General features: G+C 39.6%; 1 protein-coding gene across 8 annotated transcripts in view; it reads right to left on the bottom strand.

Annotated features, from left to right (window-relative positions):
* NTRK3 (neurotrophic receptor tyrosine kinase 3) overlaps nt 1–18,977 on the bottom strand; it is a 629,741-nt gene that overhangs the window by 339,726 nt on the left and 271,038 nt on the right. For all 8 annotated transcript variants that reach the window (XM_075858200.1, XM_075858201.1, XM_075858199.1 and 5 more), the window contains one exon: nt 8,596–8,664. In XM_075858200.1, coding sequence (XP_075714315.1) covers nt 8,596–8,664 — 69 coding nt within the window. The remainder of the gene's footprint in view (nt 1–8,595; nt 8,665–18,977) is intronic.

The following is an 18,977-nucleotide window of genomic DNA, read 5'->3' as shown; positions in this document are numbered from 1 at the left end:
AGGAATTGCCGCGTCAGAATTTTGGTTGGAAAAAACGCAGCAGTATACAGTAGCAGCATAGTGGATGAGATTTAACAAATCTCATCCACACGCTGCATAAAAATTCTGAGCAGAAATTGACCTGCGGTGCGTATTTTTCGGAGCATGTCAATTCCTGCTGTGGAAAGTGGCCAGAATTGCTGCGTTTTTCAGAGAAGATGTCTCCATCTCCTAACATTAGGAAAAACGCAGCAAAATACGCTCCATTTTCTGCTGTAAAAACCCCAGGAAACTGTGTGTTTTTTCCGCAGCAGAATTGTTGCAGTAATTCCATTGTGTGTGGACACGCCCTAATGTTGGTAAGTATGAAGCCTAAAAGCTGTACTACTGAGGGATTCTGATGACAACAAACCCTCTTCTAACTTTCTTTCAAGTGCAGTGTTGTCATGGAGACCTTGTATGGATACCTCTGAGACCTACACTTATCTATATCTACATATCTACATAACCCCCCCCCCCCATCCGGCCTGTTGAGGTGGCTTCTAGCTGCCACACCCAGGCGGAGAGGAGGTATCAAGGATTACAGAAACAGTCATGCTCGCTGTGCTATGCTGTTTCCGTAGCTCCTATAGAAGTGAATGGGAGGTATGGAAACAGCCGAGGTTGCTGTGCTCCACTGTTTCCGCAGCGCCCATTTACTTATAATCCCAAACACTTCTCCATTCGTTCTCTTCCTGGGTGCGGTGGCCCCCTTACCAGGCGAGACCGGGTCAGGGGACCCCTGTTCTAGAGATAGGTGCAGGTCCTAGAGGTAAGGCCCAGAGTATATGCAATAAATGTCTACGATGGGAATACCTCTTAGACAGAACAGATTGTAGGATCAGCCAGTCATCTAATGTGTATGGGAGCCACCCGACTCTCCCCCGCAGCAGATGTCGGGGGAAAGAAGGATCAGACATAGTAGATTTCAACATGTACAATCCTTTATTCCAACGGAGAAGCAGCTGTCAGAGTTATCTGGTAAACATGCATACTCATGCAAGATGACTGGGATGTTTATTGGAGGGCTGGAGAAATAACCGTCGGCCGACTGAGTGGCCTGCCAACAGTTATTTAATGTTATTTAATGTGTATGACCGCCTTAACACATGAACATCCAATAAGTCTGATTAACAAATAAATTATTGCATTGCCTAATCAAAAGCTAGTTTAGATAAGACTGACTCATTTATTCTTATAATATATAATATAATATGCTGTATAATAATATTATACAGCACTTAAGATCTTTTTGACTCATACTCTTTTTTATGAGTGTATCTATCATAGGTTGAGGCACTTTTTCATATTTTACCACTAATTCCTTACAAAAGCTCTTAACATGAAAGTAAAACACAGTTTGTCAAGAACCCAAAGCATGTTCTCTTTTTAATGTGCTGGTATCTGGACCTCTTGATAATATCCCTCAGTATATTTCACTCTTGGTTCACCTTCATGGTAAAATATAGTAGCATAGCCTATGAAGATTTACACTTCTATACAGAACAGCTTCATTTAGATCTTATTCTCTGTCATGTTTTCAGTATACAACATTTACTACATACACAGTCCCCGGAGCCTTCCTCAACAAGGTCAACTAGGTCATTGTATTTGAAGCTACAATACTATGATAGACTTTGTTAGGTCTGGGCGACATCTTGTAGGTTCTTAAGAGTAGCTTTGTCAGCTCTGCTACTTCTGGGCTTCCCTTGTCTCTTCTTATGTGTACTGCAATAATGCCTCTTCCTTAGGTGTTTTTTTCTGTCATCAGAGGTAGCATTTCTCCCACTGAGAAGACCAGGGGAGTTGCTGCTGTGTTTACAGTGTGTAATGAAGAATCAGTATTATTTGGGCTGAGAACCGGATTTCGCTCATCGTCTTCCCATACTGTAGAGGTCATATTGATTAGGGCTATGAGGTTGCTCTGAAGTACAATTGATTCTATGTTTGTTATTTTTGCATAACAACACTTAGTATTGATTTTAGGTGATAAAGTGATGTTCTACTTATCAGCTTCTGTGTGATATTTTGGCGCATTAGCAAGACATAATAAATCAGTGCTGTGTTTCTAGAGACAAATGGCACAAATAGCATAAATTTGTACCTGATGGCCCAGCACTCCCGCTAGTCCAGCACTAAAAATGCATTCTGAATTGTAGATAAGAAGGAAATCACCCAATGATGCAGTATCCCATGTGTCCAGATGCAAATCTACTGTATTACTTAGCACGATATCTGGAACAATTGTTTCAAAATGAATAGAGTTGACTTTTACTATGGCTTCTTACTTTAAAAATCTTCCATCACTGTTAGGCCATGTTCAGACGTGGCAGAATTTTTCCGCTGCAAATGTTGGTGCAGATTCGGAGCAATTACGCAACTAATCTGCACCAACATTTGCATATTTGACAGGTAATTCAGACGTTGCGGATTTAACAGCGGACTTGCCACATGAGCATGCTGCGGAGGGAAAATTCTGCACCGCAGCCTAATTTCCACACAGTTATTTTCTGCAACGTCTGAACTAAGTTTCCTAAAAATGTATAGAAAGAAATGTAAGAAACAGCTGCTGCAGAATTCCACTGTGGACTGTCCTCAGCGGAAACCAAAAGCAATTCCGCCACGTCTGAATATGCCCTTAAAGACCTCTACAAGATGTTCTTATAGAGTAATGTTAACCCACTAAAGAACCCCCCAAAGTGGGGTGAAATCTACTATAGCATACAGTATGAGGAGCCCTCGTGGCTTGGCAGGTGTGGACTAAGGGCATGACCAGACGTGGCGTATTTTTTCCGCCACTGTCCGCATCAATGCCGCACATAATCTGCGTTGCCTAAATGGGCATTAAATTGATGCGGACTAGCCATTGCGTATTGAGGTGAAAGAACTTTCCCTTCTCTCTATCAGTGCAGGATAGAGAGAAGGGACAGCCCTTTCCCTAGTAAAAGTAAAAGAAATTCATAATTACCCGGCCGTTGCCTTGGTGACGCGTCCCTCTTTCGCCATCCAGCCCGACCTCCCTGGATGATGCGGCAGTCCATGTGACCGCTGCAGCCTGTGATTGGCTGCAGCCGTCACTTGGACTGAAACGTCATCCCGGGAGGCCGGACTGGAGGAAGAAGCAGGGAGTTCTCGGTAAGTATGAACTTCTATTTTTTTACAGATTGATGTATATTGTGATCGGAAGTCACTGTCCAGGGTGCTGAAACAGTTACTGCCGATCGTTTAACTCTTTCAGCACCCTGGACAGTGACTATTTACTGACGTCGCCTAGCAACACTCCCGTAATTACGGGTGCACACACGTTATCACCCGTAATTACTGGAGCCCCATTGACTTCTATGGGCCTGCCCGTGCCGTAATAACGGCCCGTGATTACGGGCGTTTTTACGTTAGTGTGCATGGGGCTTCAGTCTGGCTGTAGACCTAGAAATACATAGGTCCAGCCAGAATGAAGAAATGTCATGTTCGTAAAACAAATACGCTACGCAACACACATAACATCTGCAGACTTCATTGCGGAATTTTGACTCTCCATTGAAGTCAATCGATAAATTCCGCAATGAGTCCGCAACAAGTCCGCTACACGTCCGCAACAACCAGTGTATGCTGTGGACACCAAATTCCGCACCGCAGCCTATGCTCCGCAGTGGAATTGTCCGCAACATGTAAACGAACCTAACGAAAAAGGTGTGGAAAGCTATGGAGAAACGTGTACGCTGCGGATTTCCGCAGTGGAATTCTAGAGCAATTCTGCCACGTCTGGTCTTGCCCTAAGAGTAATCTGGAATCCTGGGCTAGGATCTAGCTGGGTAAACTGATATACTTGATTTGGTCTAATGAAATGCATTTCAGAAACATTTTAATTTCTTTTCTTTTTCTTTTTTTTTTTGTTCCTGCCGTCCTGTGTAGTCAAAGGCCTGTGTAAATAAGACTTGTATAATGCCTCAAAGACTTTTCACAGCACTTCCATATTTGACTGCATCTTAGGCTAAATTCACACGAGCGTGACCGATATGTGCACGTAAAAAACGCAGCGTATTACCAGCAGTTCATGTCAGCATGCCATCAGTGTGTATTGCGTATGGAATCAGTGTGCTTTGCATGTGGCATGCATTTTTACGTCCGTGCAAGCACTTTTCTTTTTATTTATTTTCCCTGCATTTCCTTGTAACTGATGTGTGAAACACGGACAACACATGGATGTCGTCCGTGTGCTGTCCGTGTTTTTCACGCACCCATAGACTTCAATGGACGACAAGGTGCGCAAAACACACAAATATCGGACATGCAGTGAGTTTCACGCAACGGACACTCGCTGCGTGAAAACTCACGCATGTCTGAATGGCCCCTTTGAAATGAATGGGTCTGTGTGCTGTGAGTTATTTAAACGCACAGCACATGGACAAGAATAACGCTCGTCTGAATGAGCCCTAATAGGAAGGGAAGACCTGGAAAAGTCTCCTCGCTGGTTCTGAATGGCCAAGAGGGCTCAATACGGAGAACATTGATGTTTACTTAATGTGCATCTTAAATGTATGCTTCTGCTTAAAATGTACTATTCTAGTACAAATATCTTTAAAATTTTATATGCTGCGATTCTGAATATAACGTAAAACACTTTCCAGTACATCTAGGAGTACAATGAAATTCTATTTGTGTTGATGTTGATTCCGTTTAGTCTTAACATAGAAAATATAATTAATAATGCTTAACTAGAGGTTAAAGACCTAACAATTACAGTACAAAATAGCTATTAAACGTGATATTCAGAATGAGATGATTTTCATTGTGCAATTATTTCTTAGAAAATTAAGTCTATTCAATATAAAGAATCATGTGTTTATCCAATAAGAGTCCCAGAAAATGGTTGGCAGCAAGGATTCCACCAATGACTGTTAACCAGTATTTGTTGCCGTTTTATCTTCAGTACTTCCGCCATATTTAATCTACAGATACTGTAGATTAATGATGATTAGGTCCGCATTTTAAGAAGACGCTTAGACTACTTTTTCTTATCTCATGTGTTGCTCAACATCTGAAAACTCGTTCAATATCCGCTTGCGAAATATAGAATTGATTTAACATCCAATTATTCTTTGAAAAAAGTGTTCAACGCTTTATCAATAATTCAGCGCCCTGCATTCAGAAGCCTTTATTTTCCTGTCAAAGAGGTCTTTATATCTTAAAGAGGTTATAGAAGGTATCTCAAGGGATCTCTAAAATTGCAGGTGCTTAAATGGCTCAGTGACAAATTGGCTGGAAAAGCACTGCTAGGCAACAGACGATTAAAGTTAATGGCATCAACTATTTTTGAAAGTGCCCCCAACTATGAAGTCTGATGCCAACATTATTGAAAACATTATTTTCTTTTATGTTGGCATAGCTTTTAGGAGTGGAAATATTTGAGAAATTACCATTCCTAAGGGGGGAAAAAGCATCTGTCTGACTTATTTATTGTCCTTTAACTATTTATGGTATTATTTTCTATCCTTTGAAGGCTCAATGTAGTTCGATTTTGTGATTCATTTTTAATTGTACAGTTACTTGAGATGATATTGGAATGTCTTGGCAGTAAAGACAGCAACTTACTGTATTGACCTATACCAACTATAGCAATAATGCCATAGACAATGTTGAAAACTTTTGAACTCCTAGCATAGAATTATTTGTATACAGCTGAATGGTACCTTGTTGTGTACACTGGAATTGTACATTGCTACTCAGCCATTGCTTGGTTCCCTGTGAATATTTTAAAGGGGTTTTCCGGTTTAGAAAACTCATTCTAAAATCCCTTTATGAGGAAATTCTGAAATAATAAAGGCAAGTACCCTGTTCAGAACCCTCATAAATTTGCCGGAGCGGTTGCAAAGATTGTTTCTATCTCAGGAGGACCTGGCATGTCAATCCAATACACAGCCAATTGATTTTCATGAGAACTGTGTAATGCTTGATTTCCCCTGTGGTGGTGCTACAGGAGATTTACACACTTCCTCACAATTATGAGTTTATACGTAGATCAAATCTGTGGCACTCTGCAGGATGTCTGGGTGCCAGGTAGCATTCCCACCCCGTTAATATTTAAAAGATAAACTCAAGCACTCTTTGTGAATATGCAGAAAAATGATTTATTTGAAGTAAGGCAATATTAGGGTATGTTCACACGACCTATTTTCAGACGTTTGGCTAAAAATGCGGGGGCTGAACGCTTCCAAACATCTGCCCGTTGATTTTAATGGGAAATACGGCGTTCTGTTCCGACAGGGCGTTATTTTACGCCTCATTTTCAAATAACGGTGCGTAAAAAGACGCTCTGTAAAAAGAGGTGCATGTCACTTCTTGAGCTGTTTTTGGAGCCGTTTTTCATTGACTCAATAGAAAAACAGCTCCAAAAACGGCCGTAAAAACCGCTAGTTGCTTAAAAACGGCTGAAAATAAGGAGCTGTTTTCCCTTGAAAAACAGCTTTGTATTTTCAGCCGTATTTTGTTAAGCGTGTGAACATACCCTTAGAGATATATAGCCACAATCTGGCCTTTGTCAAACTCTGCAAACATTCTCCGCCCTTTTCCCCCACACACAACCTCTTCATTGCATTACTATATTTCCCTCTGTGATATACACCTAGTTGGTTCCTCTTTTATCCATTGCATTAAGTTATGTTCACCTACATTTACATATTGTGTTCCTTTTGACAATGTTCCAGCATATCTGTAGAGTCAGCTGAGTTTGACATGCGCATGCGCCGACACTTATAATTCGTTACTACGAGCCAGTTAGAGCTAAGCACCCATGATGCATGCGCCACTTTTCCGATACCAGTCACAGTGCACAGATGCCCACCTCCAGCTAACTGTAGGCTGTTTGAAGAGAGCTCACTTACGCATTCAGGGCGCCTGGGCAGAGACAATCTACATGACATCCACGATACCAGGGACATCATCACTTTATACTTTGGCGCCAAACCAACCCCTATTTAAAACTACCAGTGATCCCATCCCCAGGATACGCATACCAATGGTACTAGCTACCAATTCCACAGCGCTAAGCATCACTAACAGTTTTCTATAGACCAGCAGCAATAGGTGAGTACATATGAATTCACTATAGTGTATAGCGTACAAGTGGTTCTTGTAGCCCGACAGTATTTAGCTAACTTGCTTATAATTTATTTCCAGACTGTTATTCTTATTTTACTTTTACTTCACTCTACTGATTCATGATGTCGTATTAGCTGCATATCCTTAGCTGTTACACCAAATTTTTGGAGTATACCTCCATTGATTTCTAGAAGGGAGACCTAATAAAATGAGTAATACCACTGATCTTCCCCATCATTATGGAGGTTCAGCAATGTTATTCAGTGATTATATTGGATATAAATTTTTTTGGCCTCCACCCTGGCCATAGATGATCCACATGTAGGATCATGCTAGGTCCTTTATTTCCTATGTTTGTGCATTGTATAAAATTTTTCCATATTCTTGTGATATCCACACATTTATATGTATATATACCACTGTCCTGAAATGACATGTATACTTGTTTTTTTGTTCCTTAAATATATTGTTTCTGCTTCTGTTTGCAGAGTTTGACAAAGGCCAGATTGTGTCTGAAACTTTATATATCACTTATATTGCCTTACTTCAAATAAATTGTTTTTCTGCATATTCACAAGGAGTGCTCGAGTTCATCTTTTAAATGATGAGATTATAGTCAATGGACCCTTTAAACAAAAAGTCATTGTCCAAAGTGGACAAGCCCTCTAAAATTATATTATTATTATTATTATTATTATTATTATTATTATTATTATTATTATTGTGCCTGCAGTGATTATTGTTTGAGATAAAATTAAGGTTTTAATTAATAACATTCAGATAAATAGACAAATATCACTAGTGAATGAAAAATATATCTTAAAACTGATAGAGTGGGTTTTGGAGAGGTACCGTCCCCAATAATTTAAGGTGAAATTGTGCATGATCTAAGATAAAGATACTGACAGTAATTATAACTTCTGAAGAATTTAGTCACATACTACCTTTTCTATCGATATACAGTATAGATACACTATATATGTAACCCACATATAATATAACATATAATCTACAAGCATACCATCAAATATTTACTTGTTCATAAAAGGGGTAGTCTCATTGTTAGTATTTATGGCATATCCACATGACGCCAAATTGGTCCCTCTAGGACCCTGACCCATTGGGAGAAGGGGGACAGATTTATTTTATGTTGCATGGATTACACTTTCCATGGCTGATGAACTTAATAATGTAGATAGCCCTTTACATATGCTTTATTAGGGCCACAGAGAGCCCACTCTGCCAGACGCTGTCATTCATTTCTTCAGATACAATAGTAGGCAGGGGGTAGAGAAGCCAGACCCATTGCAAAAGACTGACAAATCCGTAAATGATACCCCTTGCTAATAAACAACTTAAAGATTTTTGTTCCATTATTGGTCTTATTGACATATTTATTATTAAGTATCCAACAGTTTTTGCATTATAGGAAATGAGCTGACAATTAAAAATAAAAGAAACTCAAACAGTTACACTTACAATTTATTAAGCTCCAGATGTTGAAAAAGCTGCCAAGATAATGTTGTCAATCGATTTCCAGAAAGATTTCTAAAGAAATAAAATAAAAAGCAAGCTTATAAATATTGTAATAATTTAAAGAGAAATTTCTAACAATATACAACACCAAATATTCCTGTGAAAAAAAAAAATGACTTTATTTAAATGTTATCTAGACAAACACCGCTGAGAAATACTTCCACATTTTATCAGTCATGTTATGTTGTTAGAAGTAAAATTGTATTCATCTTATATATCTTATAGTAATACAATACAGTACAATTAGCTTCTATCTGCAGTGCCTGTATGTTGCTTGTGCTAAATAGCTCCTTTTCATATACCCTATTAAGATGTATTTATGTATCTATGTATGTATGTAATAGATGGGGTTCCCTAAAGGATCTCATCCATCCATTGAAAAAAATGGGCAGATAAAAACAGGGGCGTAGCTGTAAAGGGCGCAGCCGTGCAGAGATGGCAGTCATACCAGGCCCTGATGCCTGAGGGCCCCAAAGGAGCCTCTGCCACATAAGAAAACATTATTATTATAAATGAGACATGATAGGTGGGGTCCCTGATACAAATTTTGCTTTAGGGCCCAGGTGTTTGCAGTTAAGCCTCTGGATAAAGTTTTAATAATTATTTCCACCTTCAACGATGATGTATATATTGTGAGCCCCAATGGGGACAGTAAAAGAGGACCTCTGTACAGCGCTGCGTAATATGTTGGCGCTATATAAGTAACTGAAATAAATAAATATAGGAAATTAGCACTTAACAGCTAGTCCCCCTAGTTCAAAGGTAGCATGGGCGAACCTCTCCCGCGTTCATTTTCAATTGGGTGATCTAGCAGCTAAAATGAAGTTGTCCAAAATTAACAATACCTTTAAAGAGAACCTGTCACCTCTCCTGACATGTCTGTTTTAGTAAATACTTGTATTCCCCATGAAATAACAGTTTTGGAACATATTTTTGAAAAACTTTGCATTATGCCATTCCTCTGTTATTACTCCTAGAAATGCATGAATAAATTGACAGTGGGTGTTACAATTCCCCTTGTCAAATGGGCTTGACCCTGCACAGTCTCACTCTGTCAACACTGATTGGACATTTTCAGTCTGTGTGTTGACCCCCCCTCAACTAGTAATATCTAGCTGTGAATTTATTCCTACATTTCTAAGAAAAACAACAGAGAAACGGATCAACATAGATTTCTAAGAAAATATGCTTCAGAATTGTTTTTTCATGTGGAAAACATTTATATACTAAAACAGACATGTCAGGTGAGCTGACAGGTCCTCTTAATGCAATAATGTAATCAGTATCACAGAAACAATCAATGACTTGTAAGGCTCTGTTCACACACAATGTTCACAATGTTTTTGCATCGTGTTGAAAGGTACTGTTCTTTTTTCAACATTAAAAAAGGTTCTTTTAAAACAGGATCCAAAAGCGTGGTATGTGAATCTTGCCTAAAGGGGGTTTTACACTGGGAAATTATGGGGCAAATGATCATTCATAGAACGCTCACTGCCGATAATTGCCCTGAGGAAACAGGGCAGCGATTAGCAGATGAACAAGCAAACGCTCGTTCATCTGCTGATCGTATCATTTAAAAAAAGTAAAATATTATTGTTGTTGGCTGCACACCTCTCTGTGTAAAAAGGGAGACGCACCGCCAACATGATAATAATGTATGGGGATGAGCGATCGGAGCAACAACCGCTTGTCCCCATACATAGCTTCTTGTGACAGGAGGAAACGAGTGCCGATCAACAAGCGGTGTCGTTGATCGGTGCTCGCTGCACCGGCCAAAATCGGCCGGTGTAATAGGGCCTTAAGACAACACAGGTTCAGCTTATGTAAAATAATGGAAATAAGGAAACCTATCTGAAAGTTTCTCTAATTGCCAAATCATTTGTGACCTGCCTACCATTAGACTATATTGTGCAAACCAAGGTTGTGCATTTCTAATGCTCGACAAATCTATTTATATTCTGTGAGTAGCAAAATCTGCAGATCAGGTTAGTTGATGAATTAAGCAGATATATTTATATATTATATACAATATACTTTGTATATACAAGACTAGGTAATACACTGAATAAAGACCCCTGACACATGTGCGTGTCTCAATGTTAGGTGAATTTATTATGTTAATTAAAACGGTTATTTTTGGATTTGTTTAAAATTAGTGGTACTTACATGAAGATTTCTAATTAAATGACTTGCTAATGTCTATGCATATTTGTGATTTACCCTACAATACTCCAACCGGAAATTCAAGAGAACTCCCGGGGGCCTGCCCTCTGTTTGCATGTATTTCATTTAGATCTATATCTTAATGAACATGTAGCTAATCTGCTAAACAATTATTCTCATTCATCAGAGGTCGTTCCATTTAATTCAAGGAAGGAAACTGATACAAAACAAGTATTGAGTAACAATCTCTGTCCAAGAAGGCAAGAAAAACCTGATGGTATCTGCAGAAATGATTTTCCAGTTAGTTAAAAATTTCCAGTTCTATTGGCCACATTTCATTATAGTCCATTATTAATTATGAAAAGTCTTTACTGCAAAGAGATAAGTGCATAGAGATGTTATTCATAATTCTGGCACTGAGCAAGTGACAGATGCATTGCCAACGGCTACTTGCAGATAAATGTACCTGAAAGTGGCTAAGAGATGCAAAAAAAACAAAAACATCATGGTGCAAGGGAGTTAGGAACAAAATCTTAGGCGAAAGATACAATGTAACACAATTATATCTTTATCAGATCAAAGATAACTTGAACATTCCAAAACTTAAATACAGATAAAGTATCTGTGAGCCGAAAGAATCTTCCTATAACTTCAAATTAAACAATTCTTGAATGGCTGATTTCCTTTGGACCTTTATTTATCTTTCAAAGGATTTCTGCATTCCCAGATCAATGCTGAAATAACTACAGCTTCTCAGAGTACAACACAATAGTGTGTCGTAGCATTTCGCAAAATATTCTTTTTGTAATGCCTTCCAATTACATGCTTCAAGTCATGTTGAAAACGTATTCCAAATTCCTGCAAAAAAGCATCAATCATTCCATTCAAATGATTCTGAGGACTGAAAAGACAAAACTATTTTGTCAATGTAAAATTACTTTTTAAAATCCTATATGAATATTCCAACAACTACATAGCACAAAATAATGGTGAAATAGTAGAAGGTAATGATTTTGTCATGGTTTCTGATGTTCTACACTTATGCTTGGAAAAATGCAAGAGCTTAGTCTTGCAGGAGGATTTTTAAATAAAGCTGTAATTATTCATTACAGTGTAAATGCAAGGTTAGTCATTTGATCATACATGGCCTTTTCCAGATTTTCTAATAATTATTCATTATTTTTAATGTTAAAATGGATGACCCATCCTCAGGATAGGCCATCAATAGCTGATGGGTCGGGGTCTGACCCCCGCTGATCAGCTGTTTTGAAGGGGCCGCAGCGCTCATACAAGCGCTGTTTCCCCTTTATTTCTTCTTGCTCACTGTGAATCGACGACACATTTAGCGGAGATTCACAGGTATTACAGCCTTTTCTCCCATTGAAGTAAATGGGAGACAGCTGCAATACTGTGAATTGCCGCTACAAGTATGTCGAAGATTCACAGTGAGCAAGAAGAAATAAAGGGAAACAGCGCTCGTACTAGCGATGTTCCCCCATTCAAAACAGCTGATCGGTGGCGGTCCTGGGAGTAGGACCCCGACCCATCAGCTATTGATGGCCTATCCTGAGGACAGGCCATCAACTGTTCTTGCCTAGAAAACCCCTTTAATAAAGTGTAATTCAGACCTTCACGTCTTTTTTTGTCTGAATGCAGATAAACATTATCCTAGGTATGTCCCGTAACGTGTTGGCTGCAGTGAGCAGGCATGCATGTTTGTGCATTGGCACACTGAGGCAAATGCATCTTACAGAACAGACTTAAGATGCCAGTCAACTGAATACAGTCCCAAAAATGTCCAGAAGTCCGCAATCCACGGGAGACAGACTTTAATAGTTAACTTAGTTCTGTCTTTTGACTGATCCTTTGTAAAGACCAGTCGACTGTTCCCTATTTCTGCCCAAAAGAGAAAATGTACGAGGGAATAATAGTTTATCACCTTGCTCCCAATGTATAAGCATGAGCTAGAAGTCCGTTCCACTGAACTGCCTACCGGATTGATTGAATGTTATTGTTTGGCTTGGAACAAGCAAGGTGTGGCCATCTGATGTATAGGTTTGGGTGTGTTTAGTAGGAACCTTTAGCACTTGACCTACTGCAGACTTCTAGAGTTGAAAGTGCACTATAAGTCCGTCTATAGTAGTTATGCTTTGTTATTCCTGCATTAGCTATAAGAGAAACAAGCTTAAATATTATGGGTCAAAAGCAACATTCATCTGATGTAGATGAGCAGGTGTATTATTATAACCATAATGGAAATCATATTGCATGAGGAAGAACAACTCCCAAAAAGAATCTGTAATATATTTGAAAACACTTTCTTAGAGTTTTTTCGTTTACTAAAAAACGTCTGAAAATACGGAGCTGTTTACAAGGGAAAACAGCTCCTGATTTTCAGCCGTTTTTTAAGCAAACTCGCGTTTTTTATGCCCGTTTTTTTAAGCTATTTTTCTATAGAGTCAATAAAAAACGGCTCCAAGAACAGCTTAAGAAGTGACATGCACTTCTTTCTCGCGGGCGTTTTTTTACGCGGGCGTTTTTTCAAACCGGCCACGTAAAAAAACACCCTGTCGGAACATCCCGCCATATTTCCCATTGAAATCAGTGGGCAGATGTTTGGAGGCGTTCTGCTTCCGATTTTTCAGCCGTTTTTCAGCCGTTTCCGAAAATAAGCCATGTGAACATACCCTTACTGTAGAACTATAGATAAAGAAACCCTCTGGGAAAATCTTTTTCTCTTTACCTTAATTTGTAAAGTAAGGGTTAATAATTAATTGGATATCTACATCATCATGCAGAATCTATGGAGAAGTTGTAAGACTAGACTCGCTAGTACAAAATAACGATATCAGGACGAGTACAGCAGCAAAGTCAGAAATCTAAAGTTTATCGAAGCCTGTAATATTTATTGAGCCTCTTGACACTGTTTTTCCATAAAATGATATACATAGAGTATCTGTTCTCTTTTTTCTATAGCACTGCTAAAAATGTGACAGGAGTTTATGTAACTTCTCTGATATTAACATTCTCCAGAGGATCTGAGAGATGCTCATTCCAATGAATATGGAGCTGTGAACCCTGCAGCACATATGAACAAAATAAATAAAAAAGGACATAAAATGCTAATTTTATTTGAAAAATTGCAAACACTACATTGACTAAAGTAGAACTTAAAGCATACCTAACTTTTCAGGTGACTTTTGAGAATAAGCTGCCATAAGTGTGTACATGAGGAATAACACTATTTATGCCCATTATATGACTTGTATTCTGCATTATTTAGCAGTTTTCCCCTCTGCAGGCGCTATCTCTAATTCTCAGTTTTCTCTGAGCTACTGGCTGGAGCCTAACAGCTATCATGTATTCTATACATTGCACACATAAAAGTGTATAATCCTGCTCTCCTATCTCTATGTATAACATATATATCCAGAAGCTGCAGCAGCATGGAGGAGATTATTGAGCAGTGTAGCTACACTGGGCGATTATCAGGCAGACATGCGCTCATAGAACGCTCATTGCCGTTAATTGCCCTGTGTAAACAGGGCAGCGATCTGCAGATGAACTAGCAACCGCTCGTTCATCTGCTGATCGTATCGTTTTAAAAAAAAGTATAATATTATCGTTGTCGGCAGCACATCTCTCTGTGTAAACAGGGAGACGTGCTGCCGACATGATAATAATGTATGGGGACGAGCGATAGGAGTAACGTCCGCTCGTCCCCATCCATAGCTCCGTGAGACAGGAGCAAGCGAGCGCCGATCAATGATGTCTCGTTGCTTGGCACTCGTTGAACTGGACGATTATCGGCCGGTGTAAAAGGGCCTTGTGAATCCAGTAAATTATAAAGTCGATATATATCAGGTATGCAATTAGATAAGCAAAGTTGTTTGAAAGTTAAAGCCCCTTTACATCGGCCAATTATTGGGCAAACGAGCGTTCACAAAACGCTCGTTATTGATAATTGCCCGGTGTAAACAAGGCAATTATGAGCCGATGAATGAGCAGACGCACGTTCATCGACTGATTGCATAGTTTTAAATACCTAAACTATTATGGTTCTTGGGAGCACATCTCCCTGTGTAAACAGGCAGACGTACTGCCGACATGATAAAAATGTATAGGGACAAGCGATCTTAGTAACGAGTGCTCGTCCCCATACTAGCTCATACAAGCTGTCTCGTTGATCGGCGCTGGTTTACACGGCCCACGTTGGGACGTGTAATATCACCTTTAGTGTCTATTTATCTTGACTTAGATGCACACAATGGGGGGGGGGGAGTCGTGCCTAAAAAAATTGTTATAGTAGATATTTCCTCTATATGAAGGGGTGGGGTGAAGTATGGGACACACAAATAGTTCAGCTACTTTATGGTTACAAAATCATCTAGTTACACATTTGGAACATTTATTGGGCATTTTGTAAACTTTTCTCTGCAAATGGTCATTACATTGAACATAAACCATACAAGGAATGCAAATTGTAGAATAGTAAATATTGTTGTGATCATTAATGATACAATGGTAATAAGTGTTAAAATCAGCAAATTATTATTCCCCTCTTTTCCTAATTTTAATATAACAGCACATAGCATGAACCTGACCTATTGAAAGCAAATATTTGATTTGATTATATTGGTAAGCAACATTAGTGTTGCCATCACTATTTTAGTTACAGTGAATCTCTGGCGAACAAATTATTGGAACTCTCGATTGGCGCTGAACATATTGCACATATTTTTTTTTTTTTAAATGCTTTATCGCAAAGCGGAGAGTCAGAAACAAGCAGTATTTTCTTCCTGGTCACCAGTGTAGGCAGCAGAGGGTGGTCATGCAAAATACATCACATAAGTTTGTCCCACTCTACCTACAGATTCATGCCCCTTGTCAGATGTCAGACTACCGTTTCGACCCATAGGCAATAGAAGAAAGCAGTAGTCTCAAAGCTGGCAGACATTCTCTGCCATGACATCCAATATACAGTATACGCAGTAGCAGATTACTGCACTTACTGAGAAGAAAAAAGCCAGAGCTGCTTTTAATGATACCCTATTATTATACCCTGTATGCACTGCATGAATATCTCTGACTGTACCTTCAAGGGTAAACCTGATTGGCAAGATGTCACTTGGAAGCTGAGGATAATAAATAAGGAATACAATGTCCTGCTACTACGGCAGTAACTGACAGAGCAGAATACCCTGCAGTATTAACTAATTGAGATGAATTTGTTCTCTTTTGCTGTAATTATAAAATTGACCATTTTGCATAATTTAGTATAGAACTAGATTGATGGGAAGGAATGCTGGAATGTAATATGCAAAGCTTTTTACAATATGGTATTTCCTGCCATGAAAACAGGTATAGTGAAATAAGTTGTTGATCATAATGGTGTATTTGTATTTGGGGGTTGAAAATGATATTGCACTGTGAGGCGCTTTGAACATAGAAATCAGTGATTCTATGTTAATTATTAAACGTTCTGTAATTTCTACTTTTATGGCTAGATTTAGACATATAAACGAAAGAAATAGAGAATTAAAGAACACACTTATGCCAGTCATACATGTGCAGATCCTTCCTCTCAGTCAAAGAGCCCTTTTACATGGGCAGAATTTCTGCGCGGTAAAGGAGGGCGCCGATCAACAATACAGAATGTCGATCATTTGCTCCATTTAAACAGATCAATAATCTGAATAAGATTGTTCATCGTCATACATTCTTATGTTTTTAGGTAGATGTGCCGCTGACAAGCAAGCATTTTGGGGTCACATTAACCCCTTCCCGACATTTGCCGTACATGTACGTCATGGAAAGCATTGACTTCCCGCATCTTGCCGTACATGTACGCCAAATGTTTGGGACCGGCTCAGAAGCTGAGCCGGTCCCATCATCACCGGATCTCAGCTGTATCTTACAGCTGACATCCGGCTGTAACGGCGGGGACCGAAATTAGCTTCGATCCCCGACATTAACCCCTTAAGTGCAGCGCTCAAACGCGATCGCTGCACTTAAGGTGTTTGCAGCTCATCGGAACCCCAGTAATGAAATTGCCGGGGTTCCGGTGGCTGCAATGGCAACCGGAGGCCTAATACTGGCCTCCCGGTCTGCCTAGCACCGAAGCCGGTCAAGATCCGCCCGGCGGCGGAGCCTGATCGGCTTCCGTAGCTGCTGGCAAGATGGCGCCGGGTCAGGAGCTGATCCGGCGTCATCAGCGGTGGAAGTCAAGTGTACTGTACAGCTGACATCCACCTGTAACGGCAGGAACCGGAGCTAGCTCCGATCCCTGCCATTAACCCCTTCGATGCAGCAATCGAAAGCGATTGCTGCATCGTAGCGGTTACTAGCAGATCGCCAGCCCTGACAGGCAATCAGGACTGGCGACTGCTGTTATGGCAACAGGAGACACAATGGTCTCCTGATCTGCCATTACGGAAGCCGATTTAGGCCCCGCCGGGAGGCGAAGCCTAATCGGCTTGCTGTCAGTGAATGACTGACAGATCTAATACATTGCACTACATAGGTAGTGCAATGTATTAGAAAAAAAAAAATCTGACCGTTGGACCTTCAAGTCACCTAGTGGGACTTGAGAAAAAGTGTAAAAAAAGTATAAAAAAGTGTAAAAAAAAGTGCAAATAATGAAAGTTTGAAAACAATAAAAGTTTCAAGTAATCAAATAAAACACAATCCCCCTTTTACTCTTATCAAGTCCTTTATTATTGAAAAATAATAATAAACCATATATATTTGGTATCGCCGCGACCGTAATGACCTGAGGTATCAAAATATTATATTATTTATTGCACGCGGTGAACAGCGTAAAAAAAAAACGTAAAAAACGTTACCAGAGTTTCTGTTTTTTAGTCACTTTGCCCTACAAATGTTAGAATAAAAAGTGATCAAAAAGTCGCACGTATCCAAAAATGGTACCTATAAAAACTATAGCTCGTCCCGCAAAAAACAAGCCCTCATACACCTCCGTCGCCAAAAAAATTAAAACGTTATGGTTCTCACAACTTGGCGACAGAAAACATACATTCTTTTTACAAAAGTAATTTTATTGTGCAAAAAGTTGTAAAACATAAAAAAGTGCTATAAATTAGGTATCGCCGGAATCGGACTGACCCGCAGAATAAAGTTAACATGTAGTTTATAATGCGTGGTGAACGCTGTATAAAAAAAAAAAAAAAAAAGTTGTGCCAGAATTGCGTTTTTTTGTTTACCTGGCCTCCCAAAAAATAGGATAAAAGGTGATCAAAAAGTTGCATGTACCCCAAAATGGAACCAATAATAACTACAGCTCGTCCCGCAACAAACCAGCCCTCATATCGCTACGTCTATGAAAAATAAAATTAGTTAAGGCTCCAATAAGTCAGGAAATAAAAAAATATGCAGTTGTGCCCGAGGGGGAACATTTCTTCTGTTTGAAGAGGCGATTTATCAAGGACCTAAAATTAGGGAACCAGGAAAGGGAGGGCCCAAACATATCCGCTGGAAGCGACGGTGCCCGAATTATACAAGGACAACACTTCCTAGCAAAATTCCCCAAACTACAAAGGCGCGGAGTGTGGATCAAAAGGGGGATAATAAAGGACGCCATATATCAGTGCGACACCGGCCTGTGCAGAAAGGATTGCTTCACAGCGTAACACACATCTATGGATTATTTTCTTGTTTTTTTTTACCCCATTATTATACCACCTGACTATGCCCCTTATATACTCCGCCCGGCTTACATATGCCCTACATTATAAACGGAAACACCAGTAAGACTCCAAACAAAACTACTACCAAGCAAAATCCACGCTCCAAAAGCCAAATGGCATTTCCTCCCATCTGAACCCTACAGCGTCCCCAAACAGCAGTTTCCTTCAACATATATGGCATCGTCATACCCGGGAGAACCCTTTTAGCAATTTTTGGGGTGTGTGTCTCCAGTGGCATAAGCTGGGCACGACATATTTGCCACTGAATGGCATATCTAGGGAAAAATATACATTTTGAATTTGCACCATCCGCAGCGCATTCATTTATGGAAAAGACCTGTGGGGTGAAAATGCTCACTACACCACTTAATAAATGCCTTGAGGGGTGCAGTTTCCATAATGGGGTCACTTCTCAGGGGTTTATTTTTATTATTTCACATCTGAGCCTCTGCAGTT

This window comes from Rhinoderma darwinii, chromosome 3 (genome assembly GCF_050947455.1).
Source record: "Rhinoderma darwinii isolate aRhiDar2 chromosome 3, aRhiDar2.hap1, whole genome shotgun sequence".
Classification (NCBI taxonomy): domain Eukaryota; kingdom Metazoa; phylum Chordata; class Amphibia; order Anura; family Rhinodermatidae; genus Rhinoderma; species Rhinoderma darwinii.
Note: the sequence above shows the minus strand (reverse complement) of the source record. Positions and strands in the feature narration are given on the sequence as shown.